Here is a 27,808-nt window from a genome sequence, read left to right on the forward strand (position 1 = left end):
ATTGCTCTAGTTAGGCTTATTGGAGACCATAAACAGCATTGTCTGGAGGTCAAAGTCTTTATGTTAGAAAAAGACGATAAAATATAGTGTAACAAGTTCTTTTCCCTAATTCCAGGAAAAAAGTTGAATCTGTTCACTACCCAGTCTACTGTGGGGTTTGCAGTAGCATTTAAATAATGTATATTTTCCAGCAATTATTCTAACCGAAGGAGAATAATTTACTTTTTAAAAATTAATTTACCTCAAACCCTAGCAGAAAGCTATTCTAGTATAGCTTCCATTGAACAATAAATTTCTTGTTGCTGAGACTCTCTTAAGTCACAAAAGTCCTCAATGGGTCATTTATCTCACATTCTCGTTGATTACCCAGGAAAACATTAGATTTGTGAAGTTGTTCTAAAAGAATGAATATCCCTAGCTTAAGCCATTATAAGTTTGTAAGTAAACTTTTGAAACCTCCTCAATGATTCCAAACTTAAGTGAAAGTCTCACTTTTATCAGGAATTTCTGCATTTAAAAATCAGGAGAAAGCTTCTAAAACACGAACTAAATAAGTATCTTTATTTTTACCTGAACACTGACTACGATAATTAAAGATGTTGCCATAGTAACAGCAAAAGACTGATAGTCAGCAATGGGTTTTCCATCTTCACCAGCTATGTTATAAAATGCACCGTATGGGATGAAGAAAAGAGCAAAAGAGGTATAGATTCCATATGCTATGCAGATAAAAAACTTGCGTTTATTAAACAGTAGATTTAGTTGCCCAGGTTCATAGAGTTTTGAATAATCCATACTATTCTGCTCACTCACATCCTATAAAAAATAATATGAAAAGAGTGTTACTTTAATAATGGCACAAAATAAAAACTTATATGACAGATTAGGTGGAGACATTCATGTCAAAGGGAAGAATAAATTTCCCTTGATGATCATATAGTCTCATAACTGAAATGTGCTTACAGACAGAGGATAGGATTCCCTTCTCCCACTCTATCCCTTTGGCCTTTCTGGCAGGGCAAGAGAGATGCCATACAGCTATCTTTCTCTGATGATGGTTAGAAAGGGGTGGGAGAGTCACCAAGGACTACATTTCTACTACTTTAGCCTGAAATGAGGAAAAATCCAACTCAGAACAGCATTACAGCCAGAATTTGTTGCATTCTAGAAATCCTCAATTGGTGCATAGTTTAATTTTGAAAAAGCTGGTGCAGAATCAGTCAAAGAATCAGGAAGTAATTACTGATGCTGAGGCCATTGGTGGGGGCTGATTCCCAGCATATGCTGAAATGAGGTGAGGCAGATAATGTGGAAGAATAAATTATACAATATATACATTTAAAGATGACTTATTGTAGCATGAAGACTATCATTATACTGCTTCTTTTTGAGACATGATACAAATAAGATAAAATTGTACCTGGTCAAACAACCCCATTGCTAGTACAGGAAGTGAAGTATAGACGATGTTGAAGAGGGTGATAAACCACTGGTCATAAACAGTCTGAAAAATAGATGCAGGTTATAACAAGTTATCACACACGTCATTTCCAAAGTTTTCATTATAATAATTTGCAACAACAAAAGACTTTACCCCATTCATGGAACAAATGAATTTTGAAAACAAGTGAAAAAACATTTATTGGTTTAGTGATCTGTTTTGTATGCAAGGGATTACCAATGATTTTTCACGACACTTAGTTGAGGCACATATAATAACCAACAAACTGCTTGTTTACTGCATTTTTCTTCAACATAAGAAAAAAAGGCATAAGCTTAAATCCAGTCTGGAAATCACCAAATCATAGTATCATAGAAAATTAAGGTTGGAAGGGACTTCAGGAGGTCCTTTAGTCCAACCCCCTGCTCAAAGCAGGACTGGCCCCAGCTATTATCATCCCAGCCAAGGCTTTGTCTAAGCCCTAAAAACCTCCAAGGATGAAGATTCCACCTCTTCTCCGGGTAACCTGTTTCAGTGTTTTACTACCCTCCTAGTGAGAAAGTTTTGCCTAACATGCAACCTAGACTTTCCTTGCTGCAACTTGAGACCATTGCTCCTTGTTCTGTCATCTGCCACCACTGAGAACAGTCCAGCTCCATCCTCTTTTGAACCCCTCTTCAGGTAGTTGAAGGCTGCTAATAAATCGCCTCTCAGTCTTCTCTTCTCCAGGCTAAATAAACCCAGTTCCCTCAGCCTCTCCTCAGAAGTCAAACGCCCCACCCCGCAAAACATTTTTGTTGCCGTCCTCTGGACTCTTTCCAAGGTGTCCACATCCTTTCTGTAGTGGCTGACTTGCAGGGATATAGCAGTAGGAAGATCCAGTCACAGATGTGAGAAATACCTGGATATGACTGTACACATTACTTCACTGGGGATCCAAGGAAACCTAGCATGTTAATATGTGGCTATTGCTCAGTTTGATTTTGAGTTTAATCAATGTTCTAAATATTTAGGGTACTTATCTTGGCATTAAAGAAAAGAGTCCTATCACCAAAATATCTTAAGAGCTGACACAGAGCTGACTAGAATCTGGGTTGGATATTATTTCATGATCTCATGGGACATTTGTTTCCTGCAGGGTTCAGTCAAGCCAGAAACACAGTACAAATAACTTCCCCCAGTAGCATAATGGGGAGCGGGGACAAGCTGACTAGGGCAGCAGCCCTAGGCACAACCTCTGTTGTGGGGGAGCAGGTTACAAAAGCAGTTGCTGCTCCAGCAGTGGCTGACTGAGTTACTGCAAACAGCATGACAGGAACTGGCACTGCCCCAGGTGCTACATGGCTGTCCATAGAGCTGTGCTGCCCTTGGCCTTCCCTGCAGTAGCTTCATATTTAAACTCCTAGTCTCAGACAAAACTAAAATCTGCAGAGGCGCACTGACTTAGAGAGTGAAGGTGAGAGTCATTTTATCTGATCCAGTTTGCCCTTCCCTGCACACACATCCATAGCAAGCACATGTGAGAACAAGGGAAATGCAGAATTTCATGCTAAATATAAACTTGCACACAAGTCTTCAAAGCTCTGGGACTAGATGAACTTGTAAACAGGAAACACATTACTCACACTTGAAACCAGATCAAAAGTAGTCAGTTAAGTGGCACCACAATGCAACCAACCACTGCTACACAGTGCCACTGAGTCATGGATCCACCTCAGAGGACATCTTGTAGGCAAAGATGCCACTGCCAAAGGAACACATTCCAGAAAAGCACATCTGCTGTGTGCAGCCCACCTACCAGGCATGTTGCCTGGAATAGGCAGGAGGACATCATTTAAGACCTGAAGTGATTAAATTCAGCAGTGCCAGCAACAGTGTGAGGCAGCCCAAGGTAGTAAAGAAATACCACATGTCACTTTAAGTAATGATACTGCTTTTTTTAACTCAACATTGCATCTGAGAAAGCATAATCTATTTACATTTGGCCAACTGTTTTCAGCTGTAGAGTAATTTACCTAACCATAACTTGTTAATAAGAGGCATGCAAAAGAGAGATAAGGATGTCTGGACTTTATTTTAAGTAGGTCCTACCTTATGTATATCAAGCTAGCATATTAAAGTTGTATGTGAGAAAAACAAAAAAGGGGAGCACACTATAGATATTTTCATATAATCAGAAACTGGGGGTAAAATCTACCTCCATTCAAGTCAAGAACAGCTTTAACACTGATTTCAAAGGGACCAGCATTTCACTGTAAGCTTTTATTTAACAAAACTAGGGGTGCACCGATAGAGATTTTGGGGGCCAATACCAATAGCCAATTTTTAAGGAGGCATATCAGCTGATACAGATCTGATTTTCGTTACACCTGCATGCAGCTGGTAAATCTGTTGTGGTGGACAGGGAGGGGGAAAGGGAGGGGAGGGGGGCTGGAATGAGGCCAGCCAGGGCAGGGCAGGGTGGGGTGCTGGATGGAGCCACGGCTTGTCCAGGGGGTGTGGGGGGACTCCCGCCACTGCACACACCCCAAGAGGCCATGGGGGGCATGTGCCCCAGATCTGAGCCTGAGAGTGGGGTGGGCTTCAGCTGCAGGCTGGTGCCAAGGCCACACTAGGCTCTTCCAGCGTGGCCCTGGTGGGGGGGAAGGTTGGGCTGGGCCTGCACTTGGGGCGGGCAGCACTGGGCGGGGGGCTGCAGCCACCCCAATTTCACCAAAGTCCCCACATAGCTCCCTCCCAGTACCGCCACCACCCACCCCAAGTGTAGCCCCCATGCACCAGGAACAGCCCGGTGCCACACTGGCCCCAGCCCACAGTTGCAGCCCCCCCGGCCTGCCCACGCAAATCCAGGGGGCACACCCCCTCCCCCATGCCCTTCTGGGGTGTGCACAGCAGCAGGAGCTGCTCGCCACCCTGCACCCCTGAACAAACCATGGCTTCGTCCCACGCTCTGCCCCACTCCAACTGACCACATGCCCCAGCCCCTGTCCCAATCTGTCCCTCCCTTACCACAGGGGGTGTTGATCTGCACCCCCATGCCCCTTTCCTCCCCCACCCCTTCCACTACAACAGACTTACCAGTTGGACACATCTCTCCAAGCTGCCAGGCTGTCCTCCTCGCTGCCTTTGTGCTGCACTGCGGCTGTGAGCATTCACGGGCATTTATCGGCCAAATTATTGGCCACATCAGGCTGATTTCCGATATAATCAATTTTCTTTATATCAGTGCCAATCCAATATTGGACCGATACTTAAAACCTTAGTATAGAGTAAAATATACTTTGTCCTCAAAATACAAGCATATTTTACTTTTCTGTAAGGAATGGACAGACTGAACCACCACACATTTATGCCATGCAGTGAGTGCCGCAAAATGGTTGTTAATGAGCTGCTAAACAATTCACTGGACTTTCTAGGTGTTCAGCATCATTTAATAATAATACACCATTCAAACCCATAATTTAAAAATAAACAACAACACAGAATACTTTCTTGCTCCTTTATTTATTAATCTGGGAACTCACAAGGTGTCAATCATTGTAATGTCTATGCCCCATGCATATACATTAAGAGCTTTGTTTATCTCTAGGGATAGGGACAGAAGTTACACATAAACTGGTTTAAGTGATGAGAAACTGGTTCAAATCTATAACCCAACAGAAGTTCAGTGCACTTAATCTGCTTTCAAAATGGCTGAAACTAGTTTAAGATACACTCGGTTTGATATAGTATCAGACTGAACTGATTTAGGTGAAACCGATTTATGGAACTTCTGTCCCAGATCCTCCCCCACCCCCCCACCAGTTCAAGTTAACTCACAGTCCCCCAGCCTCTCAGGATGCTTTGCAGCCCTGGGCTGTACTATCTGTTGCAGCAAAGCAGGGTTGGCTCTGCCCCTCTGCTTCCTAGCTAGAGCACTATCACTGCTCTGGCTGGCTGAGGAGGGGTCTGGGGGGGAAACCTGGCTCCAGACACCAGCTGGGGTCTGTTGTGGGGGACGTAGCCCCTTCCAGGTGCCCCTGCCCCCTATCCCCTGCTGAAGTAGAAAACAGCGAGGGGACACAGCCTGGGCCAGCATACCGAGGCAGAGGGGAAAGGGCAGTTTAAAACCCCTCCCTGCCCCACACCGGACCCAAGCCAGGGTCTGCCTGGGGTGGGGGTAGGGCTGGGGAGCAGCCCCTGCCAGGCTCTTCCCCACTTGAGCAGAGAGTGGGGGGTATGACCAGCCCCCAGCCCAACCCCACAGGCTGAGGTGGTGGGGTTTATAGAATCATAGAAGTAAGGTCAGAAGGGACCTTGTAGATCTTCAAGTCTGACCCCCTGCCTGGGCAGGAGAGAAACTGGGCTCAAGTGACCCCAGCCATGTAGGCATCGAGCCACTTCTTAACGACCCCCCAGAGAAGGAGCCAGCACCACTTCCCTTGGAAGTTGGTTCCAGATCCTAGCCACCCTAACTGTGAAGTAGTTCCTATGGATGTCTAATCTAAACCTACTCTCCAACAACTTGTGGCCATTATTTCTTGTTATCCCGGGGGGAGCTAGGGGAAACAAGGTCTCCCCCAAACCCTTCTGGTCCCCTCTAGTGAGTTTATAGACGGTCACAAGGTCCCCCCTCAGCCTTCTCTTGTGAAGGCTGAACAGGTTCAGGTCCAGTAGCCTCTCATTGTAGGGTCTGCCCTGTTGTCCCCGGATCATGTGGGTGGCCCTCCTCTGGACCCTCTCAATGTTGTCCACATCCCTCTTGAAGTGGGGTGCCCAGAACTGGACACAGTATTCCAGCTGTGGCCTGACCAGTGTCGCGTAGAGGGGGAGGATCACCTCCTTGGCCCTACTTGAGATGCACCTGTGGATGCACGATAGGGTCTGGTTAGCCCTGCTGACCATGACCTCGCATTGTTGGCCTATGCTCATCTTGGAGTCAAAACTCCCTCCCTGGCCCGCAGGGAACCCCAGCCAGAGTCAGGAGCAGGTAAATGCCTAGGAGGGATTGCCTCCCCGTGACCAAGCAGACACTGGCTGGGGTCCCCTGTGGGCCAGGACAGAGTTTAAACCCTGCCCTCCTGCCTCAGCCTGCGTGGCCAAGCTGGGGCCTGGCCATGCCCCCCCTGCTCTCCACTTGATCAGGGAGCAGGGAAAAGCTTGTCAGCCACCCCCGACAGACCCCAGTGGGGGTCCCATGTGGGCCAGGGAGAGGATTTACACCCCCCTCTCCCCAGTGTGCTGACCCCAGGCCAGGCCCTGGCCATGCCCACCCCCCTCCACTGGAGCGGGGAGCAGGGAAAAGTCTGTCAGGGGTTTTGCCACCCCCCTCCCCTGGCAGACCTCTGGGTAAGGGAGGTGCAGGCCAGTGTTGGGGTTTATACCCTCCCCACTTCATACTCAGTGGGCCAGCTGAGGCCTGGCCATGCTCCCCCTTCTCCTCTCGAGTGGGGGAGGAAGGGGGGAGCCTTGAAAGGCTTCTCTTCCAGCTTTTCTCCCTTCCCTTCAGCACTGGCTGGCAGGCTGGGAAGGATGCTCTGGCACCCCCCAGCATATGGCCTGAGCCACCGCAGTAATATGACTGCATTTCCAGAATCAAAAGTAAATGTCTATTCACTTGCTTCTCAGTTCAATCTATGAAGCTTAAACTAACCTCCTGTGAGAAATTAATCAATTCAGCCTCCGGCTTTTTGACTGTCTGTACTTAGCCTAAAAGCTGGGCCCTTCTGCCACTTTCATTACTGAGAGAAAGCTAGTGGAATGAAAGAGAGTCATCTGGCCCTCTAAATAGCTCATACATCAGCTATGTCTGCTACCAGACCCCAACAATTTCAGATTGGGTTGACCTAGTCAAAGTTCCCATTCAGTTCACTGCAGTTTTGGCAGATTGCATAGAAAAGTGGTTCAGGTTAATAGAAAGTCTGAAAGAATTTATAAATTATGACCAGGATTTGCAACTGGCCTAGAACTCAGTACAGAATGCAGAGCACCAGTAAGTATAGTTAAGCCAGAGTGCTTAAAAGGCTAAGAAGGTTTTATCCAAGCGTTGCTGTGGTCAAACAGGACACTGGACTGGGAGTCAGGGGACCTGGAGTCTATTTTCAGCTCTGCCACTGACCTCAGTCAAATTAGTTTCTTTTTCTCTTTCTCCTCCTAATCTTGTTCTGTCTTGCTTATTAAGAATGTAAGCTTTTTGAGGTAGTAAGTATTTCTTACTGTGGCGGCGAGGCACCCCGACATTCTCAAGGGGAGAGAGTAGACTCCATGGGCTCCAGACCCCAAGAAAAAGCCCCCAGAGGGGCTAACGTGCCTCCTGCAGAGCAGCCGGAGCAGGAGCCGCTCCCGCAGCCGCAGCCCCGTGAACCGGCATTACGCTGGCTGTTTAATCAGCTGTTGCCAGCGCGGGGAACAGCTGAGCCAATCCCAGTGGCCATACCAGCCACTGTGGGAAAGTTTAAAAGCCCCGCTGGAGCTGGGGCGGAGAGAGAGCCAGAGAGAGGGAACATGGGCTGGCAGCTTGTGAGTCGGGCTCCGGCATGGGGAGGAGGGAACCCAGCCTGCATGGCTCAAGCAGGCAGTGCAGAAAGCAGGGCAGAAGCACCTGCACAGCTGCCAGAAAAAGTGGATGTCAAGGAAGCAGGGGAGCTCCCTGCTTATGGTAGGGGAGAGGAGGCATCGGAGACCCCGAAAGGGGGCTGGGATAAGGGAGGCAACCCTACAGCCCCTTCTTACTCAGAGGAATACTTCCTTTGAAGAAAAAACTACCCCAAGAGGGGAGAAAGATCGCCGGGAGCCCGGTAGACAGGTCCCCGGTCATCATACAGGACCAGAAGACAGCATTAACCCATCACCAACCGGTTGGCGAGTAGACGAGGTGTAGGGGAGGCGGAGCCCCGTGGAACATCACGTCAGATGATCGTAAGTACCACCACCTGTAGGGGAGGCCCACCCAGGAAAGATCTCCACTGCAGACCCCTCTTAAAGTACAGTTAACATCAAAGTCGCGGTGGGCGAGTTGAGGGGAGGGGCCACACCCCGACAGGCCGGGTGGCAAAAGGTGCGCAAGCCTCACACTTACTATATACTTGCATAATGCCTAACACATCCTAGTCCTGGTTGCGTTCTCCAGGCCCACCAAAATCAAATGATGAAAAATAATAAATACAATTCAAAAGACAAAGCCAAATGCCAAGAGCTGCCAACTAGCTAAACTGGATAGGTGCTGTGCAACCACCAGAATGTAGGATAAATGTGCAAGCTTTGGAGAATTTCTAATGACAAAATCAAATATCAAAACTATTCTCTATAAGTAGTTAAGCTAATGATCCCCAATCATACAGCTACAACTGCCATCAGTCATCTATGAAATCTCCTTTCCCTGAATTTTATTCTATAGACTTCCAGTTTTGGAAGGGTCACATGAGAAGATATCTAAAACCAATATTCAAACAAACTCTTCTCATTTTCATCAAATTATTTAAGTGCATCCCACAAAGTACAGCGGGTTGAGAGAAAAATGTATAGTAAGAAAGCTTACTATTTAAAACATAGTTATGTAAATTTTCCCTATTATTGAATCAATCAAAAGGTCTAGAAAACCTTAAGTCTTACAGCCAATTATGTAAAAGCAAAATTAAATTATTAAGTTGATTAAGATGAGCCAAAATGGCAAAGTATTTCTAAAAAAATACTGATGTTCTTGTGTTCCATAACAGCTTTTTAAAACCATGTTGTTTGATAAATCATACCAAATATTATGTTTAATTGCTGAAATTAAAAACACTCTATCTTTCCCCAGAAGCACAAATGATGTTTCCCAAAACTCAGATTAATATATTTCCACCATTATTCATACTTCCAGGAAACTCCTGATCCTTCTGGAGCCAAAATAGCTGGCCTCAGTCATGACTCCCTCTTTCAACATTCCCACTGCATGTTTCTTCAGAAAATGGCACTGCTCCTGTATCCCACACATCTCAGCCCCAGCATTTCATTTGAAGTGCCAGTACTATGTGGGAGCCTGGAGGTTTAGACACTACCCCTCGCATCCCTTCCTGGAAAGTAAACAAAGGAGGCCAACTTTCCTTCTCCTATTCTCTATACAAGAGACTTGCACACCTAAAAAAATGAAAGGGTTGGCTACTGATTTACTAAATGACCTCTAAGTGTATCAGAAGAAGCCCCACTTAACTAATCAGCTAAAAGCCACAAATTGAGCTGCTGGCCACAATAACTTCTGCTTGAATACACAGATGCCTAATATGGAAAAACATTTAATAAAGTTCAGGTAGGGATACATGGTGGATCAAGAGGAATAAAAGTAAATTTGACAGGTAGGATTGTCTACTCCACAGGTGACAGCTGACAGAGAAAGAGCATTTGCTCAGAAATGTAACATGTATCATCAACTGAAGTGGAAGTTTTTGGGGGAGATCTTGTCATGCTTCTTGGGAAGATGGTAGAACTGTAATACCATCTTCTAAAATACAGATTTGACTATTACCTCTTACCTGTAAGAAAAAAAAAAGACTGAAATCCAAATAAACAATAAATAAGCCAAACAAAACTGAAGGCTCCTCCTCCCATTCAAACCTGGACACTGATAAGTGCAGATGACACTTAAATAAAAGCCCTCTCAATAATGGGGTATGTTAAACACATACATTATTTTGTTGATTTATAAACTTAGCTGCCAAGTACTAACCTGAGCTGAGAAGCCACAGAAGAAGCCAAACCAGAAATGCACCAGAGTGAAGGCAAAGTTTTTGTAGAAGAAATAGCACAAAAATTTGCACATTCTGAAATAGGACCACCTGCCATGGACAAGCAGCAGCCTTTGAAGGTATCTGAACTGGGCAAAGGAGTAATCACTGGCCAAGACAGCTTGCATTCCTTCCTGGCCACTGATGCCAACTCCTATGTGTGCACCTGCAAGTAAAGAAGAAGCAAGTCTCTACTAAGTATTTACAAAGTGGCTCTTGGCTCCTGCCCAGAGCAGCAGCAAATAATACAGAGGGAAGGTTCCAGATCACCCAGGTGGAGATGGTTCCACTAACAGTCTCTGCTGGGCTCCTGCTTCCAGCTCCACATACATAATTTTATTATTAATTTTACTGTATAATTTTATCAAAGTTGTTAATAATCTATTACTACTGTTTTTAAAGATGTCAATTTACTAATCTACCCCAGAGGACAGTTTAGTTATTGAGAAATAATTAATGTTGATTAGAAGGTACTGTTGTTTACAATGTAATAATATAAGCCTGATCTAATGAAACTGTAAGGCAGTTATTAAATTACAGAGAACACCTTAAAATTAGCTTTGGCAGGACAATTCATATGAATTGTGCAGTCTCCTCTCATTCTCAGTTACTTAGGAAGGGTTAGCCCTCTTTTTAATATACAGTAGTTTTGACTGCAATTATCTCCCCAGAGTCAATGAGCAAAGTAAAGCAATTAAAGAACCATTTCAAGTATGGGTACATGTTCAAGTATGGGCGTCATCTGTTAAATCAGAAATTCTCTGTTATCAGGATCAAAGGTAAGCCATTAGGGGATCCCCAGTTCATTCAACTATGTTATTTATTTAGATTTAACAGAAGAGCCCAAGATAAAGAAATATGGTGGAGCCTTGTTCTTGCGCTAAGCAATGGGGCAGCCTGGGAAGATTCACATATAAATATCAGTTCATTATCAGGCAAACCTTAGCATACCATTGATATTTGTATTAATGCTTTTAATAGAACTTTACGATAAAACATGCTCTTACTTTTAATCATGTTAATATCATTAGCTCCATCCCCAATAGCCAAGGTGACTGCTTTCCTGTATTTCCTAACCAGCTCCACAACTTGTGATTTTTGCAAAGGAGTGACTCGACAACAAAGCACCGTTTTACACATGAAGGCAACTTCCAGGAATTCTTTCTCCAGGTCAGCCTCAAGCGCATGAGCCTGCAACAGACAAGGTCAGTCAGCTGGCTTTGTAGCTATAATCAGTAGAAAACATGATATTGTGCAGGAATTGAGAACTCTTTGCAGACAAATGCAGTACAAAACTATATTTTCTTTCCAAAGTAACTAATTTCAGAATTACCAGTATTTCAAGCAACTGAAGCTTTAGTAGATACTATCACATCTGCCAGAGAGCAAAATATGTGTCTCGTTAAGTGCATATAGTAAATATATCTATATATTTATCACATATAATCCTAACACACACAGTGAAAACTAATGTACAATCTATATTTCATTGTAAAACATTTGATTTAGCAAGTACATATACAATACAGTATGAATAAGGAAAAAAAACCAAAAACTTGTCCTAACATTGGACAGATTACAGCTGTAAAAGACAAGCATTTGTCTTTGCAACCAATTTAATAAGAATCAAAAAGAAAGATTTAATCCAGTGAACAATCAGCTGCATGGACATTCAGATGCAGACAGGCTGTGAATCTTTGTGGCTCAGCACTGATGGAGGCACTTCACAACTGAGACCCAAGAGTATGCTGCCAACCTTCACTACAGAGCATCTGGCCAGCACTTGTGGTCTGCCCTGCTCCTTTGTACAGATACATAATTGCTGACTTAATCATGTGTGGCATGCAGCCAGGGACACAAAAACTGCATAAAATATTTCCATTTTTCTATATATTATGGAGTTTTATTTAGTGTATGATAAAATTTTCACTGGACTATCAGAGGAGACATAACTGCTGAAGGTCCTAAGCAAGAGGGAGGAAGGGAGAGAGAAGTGTTACAAGCCAGGGCAGATCCAGAGCGGGGTGCAGTGGTGTGGCTGTACCCCTCCTTTTTGATTTCACCATGGGACTTTTAGAAGTCCCTAAAACATGTGAATATCCTCAAAGGCACACCACCTCTCTCTGCCCAACTTTCCCTGATGTCCTGGGACAGAGAAACCCCAAAGCTGTTCCTGCCTGCTGCACAGGGGCTGGGCTCAGCTGGGGATGGGGACAACAGCAGCAAGCATGGATGGTGTTCTGCTTCTCTGGGCCTGCTCTGGGCACACTGGAGAAAACTACTCTCCTGCCACATCATTGGCACTGTTCCCTTCCCAGCTGAGCTCAGCACCTGTTCAGTTTAGCTGGGTCTGGAGCATCCCTGCCCTGGAGCAGTAGAGAAAGCAGCAGCAGGCAACCTGTAGTGCATGTTACTGTTCCCACACCCTCTTTGGGAAATCCTGAATCTGCCCCTGGTTGCAGATTATATGCTTAGATATTATGGTTATAGGTCAGACGAAGATACACAAGTGAGGAAAGACAGTCATCTAAGGACTTTTAGGACGTATCCTGCTACAGTAGCTGGTCCCAGCACTAGGGTTTTAAACATATCCTGCCCAAAAAGTCTATAGACATACTTCAAATCCATAAATTTTCCAATAGGGTTGCTCGTCTCCAGTATCCACTTTCAAGCCTGCTAAAGAGCAAGGACTCGGGAGTCCTGAAGACAGACAAGCCTCAAGCAGCCTCACTAACATACTTCCAGTTTGGAGTATACCTGCACACTTGAGTATGGAGGGCAGAGATATGGCATATTTCAGTCCCCCAGCATCATGACCTGATGCAGCAACAGTGCATACAAGTCTGTGAAACCCCCCAGGGAAAAGGGCTGAGATATGAACAGATTGCTTTTAATTTGGTTTGGTTTTCCTAAACAAAGGCCATGAACAGGTGGCGAGTTCTAATTTCTCAGAAATTTCCACTGCTAGGAACACTTCCAGAAGAGGCAGTAGTACAAGCATTGAGCCTACAACTGTCCCCCTCTCACTGGCTCCTCACACCTTCCCAAGACTGGGGTGGTCCCAATATGGTGGATTTGCAGGAAGTAGTAGCTGTTCTACTCCCCCGTGTTCCCAGGATGAGGGGGTGGAGTGGCAGGGAAAGACTGCCCATCTGTTCCCAAAACTTGGGTGTCCTCAATCTGGGGAAGCATGAGGAGTCTTTTCTTACTGCTTCACTCCCCTGCTACAGACCAGAGCAGGAAGGGAGTGGAGCAGTTAGGTAAACCCCCCAGCCAGTTCCCCAGACAAGGGACTGGCTGGTCTGGGGAAGAGGTGGAGAGCATTGCCCCACTGCTCCACCTCCCTTCTGGACTGGTCTAGGAAGGGAGCGGAGCAGTGGAGAAAAGCCCCCTGCCTTTTCCTCAGACCAAGCAGTCCCTGATCTGAGGAAGCACAGGAAGGAGCAACAGTAGCTGCTCCCTTCCCAGGTAAGGACCAGAGCAGTAGGACAAAGTCTCTCGGCTAGTCCCCAAATCAGGCTGTCCCCATACCAGGCTGGAGCAGTGGGACAAGGCCCCCACAACCCATTCCTGAGATTGGACCGTCCCCAGTCTGGGGAAGAGGTTGGGAACCGAACAATTACTCCAATCCTGTCCCAGACCAGACCAGGAGGGAGTGAAACAGTGTACAAGCATTCACCCTTGTGAGAGAAACTCTCCTGCCAGGGAGATCTTCCAGGTTTTAACCTTGAAGAACTTTCTCCCAGAAGGGGCATCTTTCCTTTGGGAGAAATTAAATGAATGCTTGTGCGTTCCTAGTTTGTACCAGGAAAGAAGCAATAGAAACAAAGTACCTGTATATGGCCCAAAAGATTGAAGATAAAATTTATCTTTTTTTTTTTTAACTGTAATTTTAAACTATCAAAACAAACAAAAAATGTTTACCTTTCATTGCTTTGCTTCTGTGATGAGATTTGCAGCAAGGATGTTAGGATATGCCTACACATTATAATTTAGTACTATGCAGAGAATCTGAGCTAGCTGTTGACGAACTAGCTTGTGCGCTAGGAACATTAGCCACATTAGCTTATCAGTGATATGCTAATGTGGCTACTGTTCCTAGCACTTAAGCTATCACTGAAACAGGGATCCTAGTTTTCTCTGTTTAAAAAGCCGAAATTCTTTGATTTAAAGGGGGGGAAATACCAAATGCTCTGATTAAAAACCCCAAATCTGCATTTTTCTGCAATTAGAATGAAATGCAGTGTGTGTGTGTGTGTGTGTGTGTGTGTGTGTGTGTGTGTGTGTGTGTGTGTGTGTGTGTGTGTGTGTGTGTGTGTGTGAGAGAGAGTTGAACACAATTATTTATTACAATTTTAAAGCAGTTTGGAAGCCTATCAGTGCCTCAATCATTATAATAAAATAAATTTAATACCTATGTATTTTGGCGTTTGATTTGGGGGTTTTTGTCATAGAAAATCAGAGCTCCCCCTGCCCCCTTTGCTCACCAAGATATGGGTCCAGCTGCAGCTGTCTGTCCCATCCCCTCCGCTGCTTTGTGATGCTAAGCAGCCCCAATATGCCGATGCCCTGCCTCTCACCCCCAACCCACAGCCCCCACAACCCTGCCAGTACCCCTCACTCCCGACAACACAGGCCCCTGCCCCCTTGGCATCAGCCCCCCAGTGTGAGGAAGGATGTGGGTGTGTGGCGAATGGGGAAGGGTGGGGTGTGAGGAATAGAGAGGGGGTGAGGGCACAGGCAACATGTCAGTGGGGCAGGAGGGCACAGGTGACACATTGGGGTGGGGGGCACAGGTGATGCAGCAGAGGGTTTCAAAGGGGGCATGTGCCCCCCCAGATTTTTTCACCCACAGTGGGATGTGGGGCTGCAGCCTGGCTGGACCAGCTATGGGCAGGAGCCACCTATGGGGTCCAGGGGACAAGACCCAGAATGGGAGAGAGTGCTGCAATGCCACGGCTACCAAGGTGAGATGCAGCAGTGGTGGCAGTGCCAAGTTGTCTTTCTGCTGCCGCCAACTGGGAAGGGGGCACCTCATGTTGGCTGTCATAGTAGCCTGGTGCTCCTTCCCACTCTGGGTCCTACCCACTGGGCCTCAGAGGCAGCTGCTGCCTGGAGCTGGTCCAGCCTGGCTGCAGCCCCACACCCTGCTATTAGTGTAGAAATGTTGGGGAGAAAATCCATGTTTTTCCATAGCAAATGGAAAACCTGAATCCCTGCTTATCACTCTGCTTGAATTAATACAATACTTCTACCTTCTCATTAAGAGACAGCTTGGGTATCTCCATCTGGCACTGCATTGTAATATGTAATATGTAGTCCTATCCTTAATGTCAGTGATGGCATTTGTCTCCATAACGTTCTGAGCTGAGCTGATAGTCAGATTCTAGTTTCTAAACCCATGCTGATGAACAATTGTGAAACAGTACTAAAATCACAAATTGGCATGTAAAGCCACTTATTCATGTGCTCTGGGAGGTGTGGGAAGGGGCACTTTAATTAGAGTGGCTCTCACATATATCAGCATCCCCACACTGAAAAATGGTGGCAGGGGAGCTGTAACTAAAGCTTTTCGAACAAACTTTAGTTAAACTGTCCCTGCTGCCATTTTTCAGCACGGGGATGCTGATACACATGACACTACACATGATGTGGTAATTACTGCGCTCCAGGAGACTCAATTAATCAAGTCTTCTCTGACACACTGTAATTACAGCATGTAAGAGCAGCCTTGATGTAGGTGTATAGGCGCCCTAAAAGAGAGATGGCTTCTGCAGGCTAGATAACCTTTCTTTTTGAGAGGGTAATGTAACCTAACCTAAACCTGAGGCCTGCAGCCTTCCATACTATAGAAAATAACACATTTATTATATCTGATTTCACCTGAATAGAGTCATGTGCACTTAGAGTTGGCAGATATGGCTGTGGGGAAATCTTATATAAATATTCATATTTCCATTTAGTATTTTCCTATCCAAAAGCAGCACCATTTCAAAATCAAACCCATAAAAATTATAGTACAGATCAAGGTTTATGAAAGCATTATAATCATCATGTATCTTCATGTGGGACTAATCTCTCCAAAAAGAAGCCCAAGCTTTTAAAAGCCTCTTATGTAAGCAAAACAGAACTTTTTGATATTTATTCAAGATTTTGAACCTGAACTACATTAAAGTAATGTAAGTTTATTCTGTTATGACAAGAACCAGATTTCTTAATCAAAGCAAATTGTTTTGGCATCCCTGTAAAATGCTGATATTTCAAAAACTCGCAGGAGGTATCTTAATTACATTAATTTGGTGAAGTAATTATTTTAAGGTCAGGTTGTGCTCTCAAACAGCAAACATCAGGGGAAAAAATAACAGCATTTGAGCTGCCTAGTTGCATTCTTTTAATTAATTGGCATTGATCTGTGATACTCCCCTCATACAAGTACTTAAAGAATAATAGCAGTGGTCTATTTCTAATTAAGAAGGGATAAGATTGTGTGAACTAGTTCTTGCTATGGGGCCATTCCCACTATGGCTGTGATTAAAAAAAGCTGTGGAGAGTTACTAATTTGATCTTTTCCATATGATTCCAAAAGTTAATAAGTAATTAATTTCTAATTGTTTCTTGCAACTATCAGGCTTTCTTTGTGACTTTCTTATGAAACAGTTTTGGATTTCAAAGAGAAATCTGTCATTGTTAACAGAAAAAAAGATATAATTATTTAAAGTAGGAAGGAAAGGACAAAACCTGAAAACAACCTACTTACCAGGCTATGTCCATTTATGACTAACGCATAATCACCAGTGACAGTTACTTGAAAAACTGAGCCCTGGTTTAATTTTTCCTTTTTTTTACGGAATACATGACCATTGGAAAATCCTTCACTTTGTCCAAATAAACGTTCTTTTGCTTTCCTTAAAAGAAAAAGACAAAAATTGTATATGACACCTAAAAACTTTAATCAGAGAATGATTTTGAGCTAATTTCAGTTCTCCGAGGAAGACAGTTCTTTCAAATGGTGAGGCTCCTGTAGTATGTTTAACTCCCAGGAAATCTGTTGGGTAAGTATTAAGCAGTTGGGAAGAGAATCATCTTGAATGCTTTAAATAATTTAAGAGTTAAATAGCATGCTTAATCTGAGTTTGAATTGACTGACTGATCATCAGTTTGGTATTAAGATTTTCCAGGCTTCAAGAAAAGGATCGGTTTGACACACCAAATACTGTGGTTACATTTAGAGGAGTAAAGGATATTTAAAAAATATGAGGAAAATATTTGTCCAGAGACTCTGTGCAACAAAAGTCCCTTTACTTTTAAACATGTGTGTGCACACATACATACCAGCCCACATATAGTTACAGAACAGCATAACCTCAAACCTGTTAAAACCATACTATAAGTCCATTTACAAATTTACTTAAAAGCAGGTATCCTAAGCAAACAGGCCCAAACCAATGCTAAAATGAAATCTAGTCAATGAACCTATGGCAAGGTGGCATCTGGGATTTGCTATCATCTCCACCTTGCCTCTGAGCTTGACATCTGCAATTATTAAGAGTGAGCCCATTAGGAGCTCAATCTGTCTGATATCACTGAATAGTCCATGTACAGATTATTCTCCCATTTTAGTGATGGATTATGTTATTTCCTTGCTTATAGATTTGTATTTTGTCTGAGATCTTTTTATTATTGTTGCATTCGTCTTGGTTTGTCATGTTACTTTCAACTGCTTTATTTTAGATTATTTTGAAGGATGATTACTTTCACTTTTTAAAGAATTTTGCTGGATTGTACATCACATGACTGATATAAAGCTGGCAGAATGGAGAGCAAATTAGCATCCTATAGATTAAATTAGAGATTTATAAAAAGCATAAGCTTTCACAGCAGTGTGCTTGCTTTATCAGATTATCTAGAGCTGTTCAGTTTTAATTTATGAATACTGTATGTTGCCTGGTTATTGGTGTGTTTGCAGCATGAACATATTAGGTTAGCTTAACACCAGGCTGTCAGGAAAAACAAGAAGAAAGGGAAATAACTCAATATAAACCATTTTGATAAACACGAGAGGGTTATCACAGGACAATAGCAGAGGCACTGGCTTGACCTCCTGCTGAGTCTACCAGGCTGATTTTGTCCAGAGAAGACAAATGGTAGGAACGGACAGCAATAAAAGAAATGTTGGCTGGAATATAAGGGACACACTCTGTCTCTCACTCACCAGAGATGAAGTAGTTATGGAGCTATAGTGGGAAACTAGACTACACCGGCACCCATTTGAGTTTTAAATAAGGTCCCCCTACACGTACCGCCAGGATATCACAACATTAGGTAAAATAGATAAATTGATTGTCTATTGTTTTTCTCTAAATGCTTTGTTACTATTGTTAAGCAATACACTGATATTTAAGAAGGGCAATTTGTCACTGAACACCACTGGTAGACTACTGATGACTAGTTTAATGAGCATGTACATCTTCTATACACTAGGAGTTTAAACTGCATTTGGGACAATCTAATCATTTACATGAGCCCACACCCCAGGTGTTGAACCCAGGTGGACCTGCTCAGTAAGTAAAGCTGTTCCACAAGGAGCCTGTGGCTGAGTTTTAAAATGGAAGAATTATGGGATCCCTGCCTTGATAAAGAAGCACGGGGCTTCATACTTAATGGGATATGTTCAAAGAGACTAAAGGGGTGAAATATATGGGTCATATTACTATATCATATATACATGGTTTTTCCTTCACTGATAGCACCTGTTAAGAAATATGCTCGGAAGTAAACCATGAGATTACATTTCACAGGCCCTAATCCTACAAAGATTTCAGTAATAATATTGACTTCAACAAGGCCATTCTTATGCATAGTTACATTCATGCTGAAGCTTTCACTAAATTGGGGATTTATTTATGGCTAAGATGTTTTATTTTTGAGTTTTAAAGAACTCCTACTATAAGTGGTATAAAAAGAATCATTTGACATGGATTAACCAATAAAATTTTATTTACAAGAATTCTGAAAATAATCTTTTTTGTATGCTAATTAAACTTTATTATTTTTCACACCTTCTAATTTTTAATTATTATTGACCAAGATAGTACAGGCAGCTTCTATCAAAGATATTTCAGATGTCCAAAATTGATTTTTTTCCTTTTTTTCGTATCTCAAAATATTTAGTTCTGAATATTTTTGTATTTTTAATTTTATCTTCTTAGATACAGAAAACAGATTAAATTAATTTAAAAAACTGGTCTGAACACGTCTGTGAGCTTAAAAGAAATTCATCCTAGAGTTGAGCTTCCTACTCCAAAATGCAATGTTTTATATAAGAAATATATTTGATAAATGTGTTTGTTTATTTTTAAGGACATTTTTAGTTACTGGTTCAGACAATAAGATATTTTCTAAATAACAGGCACATTCTGAGTGAGACTTTAAAATCAACATTATCAGAGGTCAGGGCTTTCTTAATTATGTAAAAATTGTATAATTTTATGTAAAATTATGTAAAATTTTAGGCAGTAAAAGGCCTAAAGTTAAAAGCCACACTTTTAGTTCACATTTGCAGTATATCATTATGCTGTATGTCTAATTCAAGAGCAATCTAGCTATTATTCAATGGAAGCTAGAACCATAACCATGATGCAATTGGTCTGCAAGAAAAGGGTGTGTTTTCTTTTGTTCTTTGAAGGCCACTTGGTGGTTGATTTATGAAATAGCATAGCTAGAAACAACCAACACATTCCATTCCAATGGCAACAAAGGAAATATAAGATGACTCCAGCCTGAAATGAAGGCCAGTTACACATACTTTGAAATATGCAGCACTAACTTGCCTGCTGGCACAAAAGTGAACAAAGAGGATATGCTAAAAAAAACCATTATTTTGTTGCCCATCTTCTCTCTTACTGAAAAAATATATCAATATTAAATTTGAGCTCAGGACAATCTTCTACTGGATCCTGCAGTGACATAAATCTGATGTACTTCTGACAACATAATTTATTGTGATGGAAATGATTCTAATATCAGGAATTCTTTATAATAAATTTCAGGAATCACCATCTGGAAAAGGGAACTTAAAATCTCTTTGCCATGTGGGAAAGAGACTTTTTGTTTCAGAACATCAGATCAGGCAATACCCATTTCTTGAACCAAAAAGTTAAAAGTTTGAAGCAACAGCATATTCACTTTGCAAGAAAGTCAGCATAGGCAATTCTCACTATTCTTAACAATTCTAAACACAACTTGAGCTTCAATGACACGCAGACTTCTTAAATATGTTTCTTAAAAACAACTATACTTGTGGGTTTCCTGTTTAATTACTTCTTCTTCATTATCAGCCTATTCCAAAGAAGGCTGAAGTGCAAATTAGGATTTTCTTCTATTTCACCGTAAAGATGTTACCATGCACATGCAAAGAGTGATGGGTCACGCTCTATCTCCAGGGAAGCTGAACTATCCAAGGGACTTTCCTTTGCTTCTCTCAGCTGGTTCACCAGAACCTGCTGGCAGTATAGAGGTAGAAGTCTACTGACTCAAATGCAGAAAGGACCAGAGCAGGACTTCAGATATTATGGTGGAGAACACTGGGTTGTAGAGCAAGCAGGGTGGAGGCTGGGGCTGAAGTCTAACAGAAATAAAAATGGAGCTGGCGGGTGATTAGGACTGAGAGCCAGGGAAATGGAAAGTGGCAGGAAACCAGTGGGAGAGGGGAAACTAGGTTAGAGAGGGGGAGGAAGGACAACATATCTAATAAGCAGCTAGGATACAGGGGAAAAGAACTAGAACTGGCTGGGAAAAGTGACAGGATAAGGAGATAGGGAAGGCAAGAACACTGTTTATATGCAAAGCTTGGTACTATATTTGTCTTTATTACTACCAGCCCATACTTAAATGCCTGCACAATTTGTTCCTATATTTAAAAAAGAAAAAGCAACAACAACGAATCTTCTGCAGGACAATAAGGATCATATATTAGCAGTGCTATCTGCATAGTTCCTAACTCTGCTGTTACAATCTTCTAATCATTTATGTTGCACTAAAATCCATTCCAAGAAAGGAAATTTGCTTAAATCACCAACAGTGAAAATCATACTGCCATATAGGTGTTTCATTTTAGAATTCCCAGCTGCCCTAATGTATGAGAGAAAGACAGATGTGCATGTGAAAGACAAATATACAGAAACAAAGACCTATGCCTATGTCAGCACAAATTAGAACAGTAAATCTCCAAATTATTATTACAGGGCCTAATCTAGAGAAAAATTGCTGACAATTCCGATTCCAAATGAAGTGGTAACTGCATTTTCCAAAAATCTCCAGCTCTAAGCATAAAGTAATGTGGAAGGAAGGAACAGGAATGGGCCAGAACTGAAATGTATGATTATAGGTACCTTCCCACCGATCAATAAAGAGGGGCATATTGCCAAAGTTTCAGCTCATAGTCTAGAGATTAGTGGCTCTTGGGCTACTGCTTTCACACAAATAATTCTGCATAATCTTACTAAAACTGACAGAACTTTAACACATGGCACCTTAAGGAAAAGCATGTTGACTCCAAAGGCAGGGAGTTCAAGTGGAATATTCCTTCTGCCAGTGGTAAAAGCAATCAAATACTGTCCTTTACCTGAGCTCTTCACGTACTTCCATCACCGTGTGGCCAGACATGATGAATATCTCATTCATGGCATCAGTGAGCATACGGCAGGAGTAACCAATGTTCATAGCAGTTTCTGAGGGCCATAAATACCAGTTTAGGTTAAAATATTTTTAATTAAATTGGTACTCATTTCAGTGTTAACATCATCAGTATATACTGACAATACTGAACTACCATAATGAAAGTCATTGTCTAATATATTTTACTGCATAGCATTTAATAAATCTGCACTCTCTCTTATGGGTCTATTATTTTTAATATAGTAATGCTTAGAGGGTTCCATTGTGAAAAGGACCACGAATATATACTGGGAGATCCATTGCATGTCCATAGAAACAAAAAACTAGAAAATCAACAAGGCTGGGAGGAAAGACTGAGGCACAAAAAAGCAAAATATATTGCCCAAGGTCATCATTTGCTGGACAAAGATTGATCTAAGGTATTGACTAGGAAGAATAGGTGAATATTAACGCAGCATAAGTTACTGAACATGAAATAGGATGCAAACATTTTTATGGTGAAAGGAAGAATGGAGGGAAAGGGCTAAAGGGCAAATGAGAATGATGTGGAAGAGGAGTAAGTTATGACAGCAAACTGTATGGCAAAAGACAGATAAAGCCCTCAAATTAAATCAATAGTCTTACTTATAATAAGATACTAGACAGACTACAAGAAATACATAACCAGAAATGGATAAAAAATTAACTACATGGAGAAGTTTTTAGAAAAACCCACAAAAAGAAGATGGCAAATTCTAAGGCTGGTAAAGGAGAATTGAAAAGTCAACAGAGAATTTAATTACAGCTGCACATAAGATCTGTCAAAGCAAAAACAGGTGGTAGGAAAGATGCCAGTCCAGATTCTTGGCCTAGCCCCACATAACTAGGTGCATCAAACTGGCTGAGAACAATTATGAAGTATGACATGGCAGGCTTGGTTTATTCTATACTTGGTACAAAAAGTCTGGACTATACCATCACTCAGACAAAGAGGGGGTGAATAAGAATCATTGTTTTTCATGAAATATATGTTAAAATACCAAGATTGAGGGTTGTAAGAAAGGAGGAAGGAGAACACATGAAAAATATAAGCACATCTCAGTTATTTGTGGTGCATCTGAATCTCATGATTGGGGCATCACAATTGCATAAATTGGAACTGGCTCTATTATAAGAAAATGGATCCTCCAGAAAACAACATTGATGGCTACACCTCTAAAATACTGAGGAAAATGACAACATTTAAACTCAGTGATCCTTTCATCTAGTTAGACACATATTAATAGTTTTATTTTTGCCAGAGAGCCCAGATTATAAAAAGAAAATAATAATGTTTAAAGCAATGTATCCCCTTACTTTGTGTGCAAAGGAACTATGCAAGTGTCAGTGAATTCATCGCCATCTGTTACACTAACAAAAAATATATATGTATTAATGGTTACCTGGTTTATCTCCTGTTAGAACCCAGATCTTAATGTTAGCAAGTGATAAACTAGCAATGGTTTCTGTAACTCCCTCTTGCAATTTGTCTTCTATAGCAGTGGCACCTAGTAACTAGTAAGGAAGCAGAACATTTAGGAGACATTAGACAAACTCTGCAAATCACTACAATATTTTAAGAAATCAAGAAATCTGAAGAATATAAATAAAATAGTTTTAGACAGGTAAAATGCATGGAACATAAGGTGCAGACAGAAGTGTAGCTAAAGCGCCATGAGTTAGACCTATCCTCCCAACTCAACAGATATTAGCTGTTGGGTCAGGAGGGTGGAGGATTGAGCTCCAATTTGGAGCTGATCCAAGGAGAGAGGCTGCATGCCTGTAGCCTCTTCCCATAGCTCTGTCCCCACTTTGATCTCCCATGCTGATTCAGGAAGGGGGGAGAGGGGGAGAAGGCAGGGGAGGGAGGTCCATTCTGGGCATTCCCCAGCAACACTAAAGTGAGGTGTGGGGGGCTCCAATCACCCGCCCCACCCTCTACCACCAGCTAGGCAACCACCAGAATGAGCTCCCTCCACTCTCTTCCTTGCCCCCCCATTCTGAAAACAGCACCAGGAGCAGTGTTGGGCTGTGTCAGCTGAGCCCTGCTCCCAGCAAGTGCAGACAGAATTTACTGAGGGTGGTTCACTTTAGAGTGCCTTCATCTGAACCCTCATGTAATAAGGATTCAGATTTTCATGGGACTGAAAAAGTGTCCTGCAGCCTTTAAAAGTGTCCTGCAGCCATGCACTTGTATTTGGTCATGACTGTAGAGTGCTTTCAGGGGCCAGATCAGGCAAAAATTGTCACTTCTGTCCCTGCCTATAAAGTCAAGTGAAACTTTATTATAATGCACTACGCTCAATCTCACAATTTTATAGAGAACAAAGAAAAAACTGCCTACCTCTGAAGTAACGGTGCTCAACCTTTTTGCCCCATTGCCTGGATGAGCACTGCCCAGTCTGTCTGAGGGCCAGATCCAGCTGGTGGGTCCAATCTGGCTACATGGATCAAGGGGGCATGGCTTGGCCCCAATCCAGCCATGTGGGGGAAAAGGGGGAGAAGGGGGCATGGCCACCTCCAATCCAGGGGGATTGGGTCATGGTTTAGCCCTAACCCAGCAGTGCAGGGCTTGAAATTTGGCAGTGGGGGAGGGGTGGCATTATTAATTACCACCGCTCCCCTGTTGCCAAATTTTCTGACCTTGGAAGAGCTTTGGGGGCTGGATGCCCCCAAAGCCTGCCTGCCTGCCTGCCTGCCTCTGCCAGGCTAGATTTGACATATGAGCTGGGGGTTGAGCACCTCTGCTCTAAAACAAACTACAGTGCAATTTTTATCAGAACCATACAATATATCATTTCAGTGCAGGTCTGGCTGCTCAAAGTGGGAGGGAGGGGGCCCCTTCAAATCCTTGTCTTGCCAAGCTAGCTGGCATCATCAGATTTATCATAATTATCTTCTAGCTGGAAGCTTGTTGCCTCTGTTTTCTTAATACAGCTATATATAACCATATCAAATCTCACCGAAAGACAGTTAGCAGTGGTGCCAAACTACAGGCCAATCTAGTGACATGAGACTGGTTGTGGGGGTTGAGCCATGGGCTGGATCTGATACATAGAGAACCATGTCATCTAGTCAAAGGGGCTGGAATTTGGCACTGGCAACAATAACTGCTGCAGCTCCAAGAGCCACTGCTCCTTCCACCACCAAACTTTCAGTCCTGCACTCTAGATCCAGCCCATTGGGCTTTCTACTGGTCCTGAAATGTGGCAGCAGGACAAGCAGCAACAGCATTAATGGCTCCCAGCAATTCATGCTAGCACCACTCAACATACCACCAAATTTCTAGACCTGTGGGAGCCCTGCGGACCAGATGACATAACTCCATGGGCTGTATCTTGGTCACTGTAGCTATAGAGCAATGCAAAGGATGAGAAAGGAGTTAAATTTGTGCTATCAGATTGGGATACAACATGTATTTCAACTTTAATATAGGATAGAGACTGGCAGGGTACATCATCACGACAAAGTCAGGGTGCAACATTTCAAGGGAATTTCAAGTCACTTGTGGGCCCAGAAGACTGAAACAAATGTGGCCCTTGTACATGTGTTCAACTCATCCTTGATTATAAGTAGTGCATATATAGATCTGAGGGGACCTGGCCCTTAGAGAGGTAGAAATAAATAAAGATTATTTTTATTTGAAGTGAGTCAGTTAAATAGAGCAAGTCTCTCATGGTTGCTTCCAACATCTTAAAATCAATCATCACTACAGCGAAGCATATTACGGGCCTACAACAACCTTGTTTGTAGCAAAGTACTGAAAGAGAACACAAAAGAATCCCTCTGTAACATAGTACATCTTCCTAATATGTCTTGCAAATGCTAAGTCTCTAAGAACATACCATCATGTCTCTTTCAATCTCTTCATATGCTGTAGCAAGCTGTTCATCCCTGCTATCTACTGAAGTCTTTGCCTCCTGAAGTATTTTAAACCATTCTTTAAAGTGCTCTTCAGTCAAGTTTTTGTAGGCAAGGACTAACGTCCGAAGGCCTTCTCCTGCAAACTCCTAGCAAATGTGGATAAAAGATAGACAGTATGTATGTGAACAAAGTCATATCTACATTTCAGGCACTTCTCTGTCTTCTTCCCTCTCTCTAATTAACCCTGTTAATCTGATGCTAGGCAGAAGGAAGGACAGAGTGGCACCTTAAAGACTGTGGGCATTTTTACACATGTTGTAGGACATGGCACCAGGCACCTTAATTAGTGAGCTGCACTAATTAAAAGTGCCCACACATCATATGCATCAGCATTGCCACACATCCCCATGCTGAAAAAATGGCAGTAGGGTGATGCTGCCATTGAACATGTTTTATTTCGAAGCTCACTGCTGCCATTTTTTCAGCATGGAGATGCATGGCTACACTGATGCATGTGATGTGGAAGACTGACTCAAATGCAGAATGAGCCGTTTCTCAAATGAGCAATTTCCGTGCTCCAGCAGACATGAATCGAGTCTTCTGCTCCGATGCGCTGACTTTCCAATGCACTGGAGCAGGCTCCGCGTATACGTATAGAAGCCTTGTGATTTGCAGAAAGCAGGGTTCTAAATAGGAAACAATAAACTAATGTAAATGCAAAGGATAGGGAAAAGTGGAGGAAAGAGTAGGGTAATGGGGACACTGTTAAGAGAGGCAGAGGTGGGTTGAACAGATCCAAAGGGAAAAACAAACAGTTAACCCATCGAGGGACAAAAGTTATAAAATTACTCCAGGTAATGAGTTTAAAGCACTTACATCCCTGTATAGGTTAACTGCTTTGCAAAGTTTGTAAAGATTTCACCATCTCCCAGATAAATTTATTATCCAAAATATATTCACTCCTTGATTGCTTAGTCTCTAAACTACTAATTTTTTTAAGGTTAAACACAAAGATCATGGGCATTTTTAAGACATAAATCATTTCAGGAAATGTCTTTGACCTTGCAACACAAATCAAAGAAAATAGAAAATACTCTAACAAGGATATTTTTATTTTAAATGAATATATGAAAAACTACTAGAAAACTATTACACAATGAATACAACGTAGAGGTGGTTAATCTTGTTAGTCTGAAGTCAAGCAGAATGGTACCTTAAAAACTAACTGGCTCAGAAACGCATGCGCTCTCGTAGGTAACAGTCTACGTTTTCAGATCAAGGGAAACATTACAATTTAAGGAAAAAATAGCAAAGGCTTGCAAATTAATAAACATAACAGAAAAGGAAAAAGAGTTTGTTTGTTTGTTTGTTTACAGGAAAGTCCATTCTGCATGCACAGAGATTTTTACACATGCACACGTTCATGTTCCTTTAATTTCACTGGGTAAGTATGGAAACCCAAGGTTTTAGCATTGAGTAATTGCAAAGATCAGATAGTTATGATTCCAGCCTTGCTTTCATAAAAAACATGTTGGCCTTCTGGAAAAGATTAAAAGAAAGCCAAGAAAGCTGTATTATAGAGATGAAAACAATAGTTATGTTTGTAACCAATATTACTAAACCATCATACTGTATACTTAATGTCAAAGGAGTATTTTTTTTAAAGAATCATGGAATGGTTTGTATTAAATGTGGATACTTACAAAGAACATGAATTCTAAAAAAATAAATGAAGGAAATGAGAGCTTTATCCAGTTTCCCTTAAAGTTCACATTAGGTTAGACCCTCAAACCAAGCAAAAAAAATACATATTTTATTTAAGACCAGTTTAGCAAACTGAATAATCTCTATAGCTTCCCAATGATTTTTCACAAGGGATTCCAAGGCTCTAAATACCCTATAAACACTGCAAGTACTTCAGCTGTTTTGGATGTTAAAAGCATCATGTCATTTACCTGGACTTATCTCTCTGACTGGCCCCAAAGGGAGTGTACAGATGAGCGTGCATGTGCCTCTTGTGGCGAAAGACACGGCGAGAGGCAGGCTGAGACTGAAAAAATGTTCCCCG

The 27,808-nt window shown here is 42.4% G+C and overlaps 1 protein-coding gene across 1 annotated transcript in view; it reads right to left on the reverse strand.

Annotated features, from left to right (window-relative positions):
• The window catches only part of LOC102388665 (probable phospholipid-transporting ATPase IM), a gene marked incomplete at its 5' end in the record, with an annotated part of 37,838 nt that extends 11,952 nt beyond the window's left edge, over window positions 1-25,886 (reverse strand). The window contains 8 exon segments of the mRNA XM_014527494.2: window positions 571-816; window positions 1,421-1,504; window positions 10,125-10,348; window positions 11,190-11,373; window positions 16,940-17,087; window positions 21,806-21,911; window positions 23,280-23,391; window positions 25,722-25,886. Of these exon segments, the coding sequence (XP_014382980.1) occupies window positions 571-816; window positions 1,421-1,504; window positions 10,125-10,348; window positions 11,190-11,373; window positions 16,940-17,087; window positions 21,806-21,911; window positions 23,280-23,391; window positions 25,722-25,886 (1,269 nt within the window).
• Window positions 25,887-27,808: the final 1,922 nt, after the last annotated feature.

This window comes from Alligator sinensis, unplaced genomic scaffold (assembly GCF_000455745.1).
Source record: "Alligator sinensis unplaced genomic scaffold, ASM45574v1 scaffold1572_1, whole genome shotgun sequence".
Lineage (NCBI taxonomy): Eukaryota > Metazoa > Chordata > Crocodylia > Alligatoridae > Alligator > Alligator sinensis.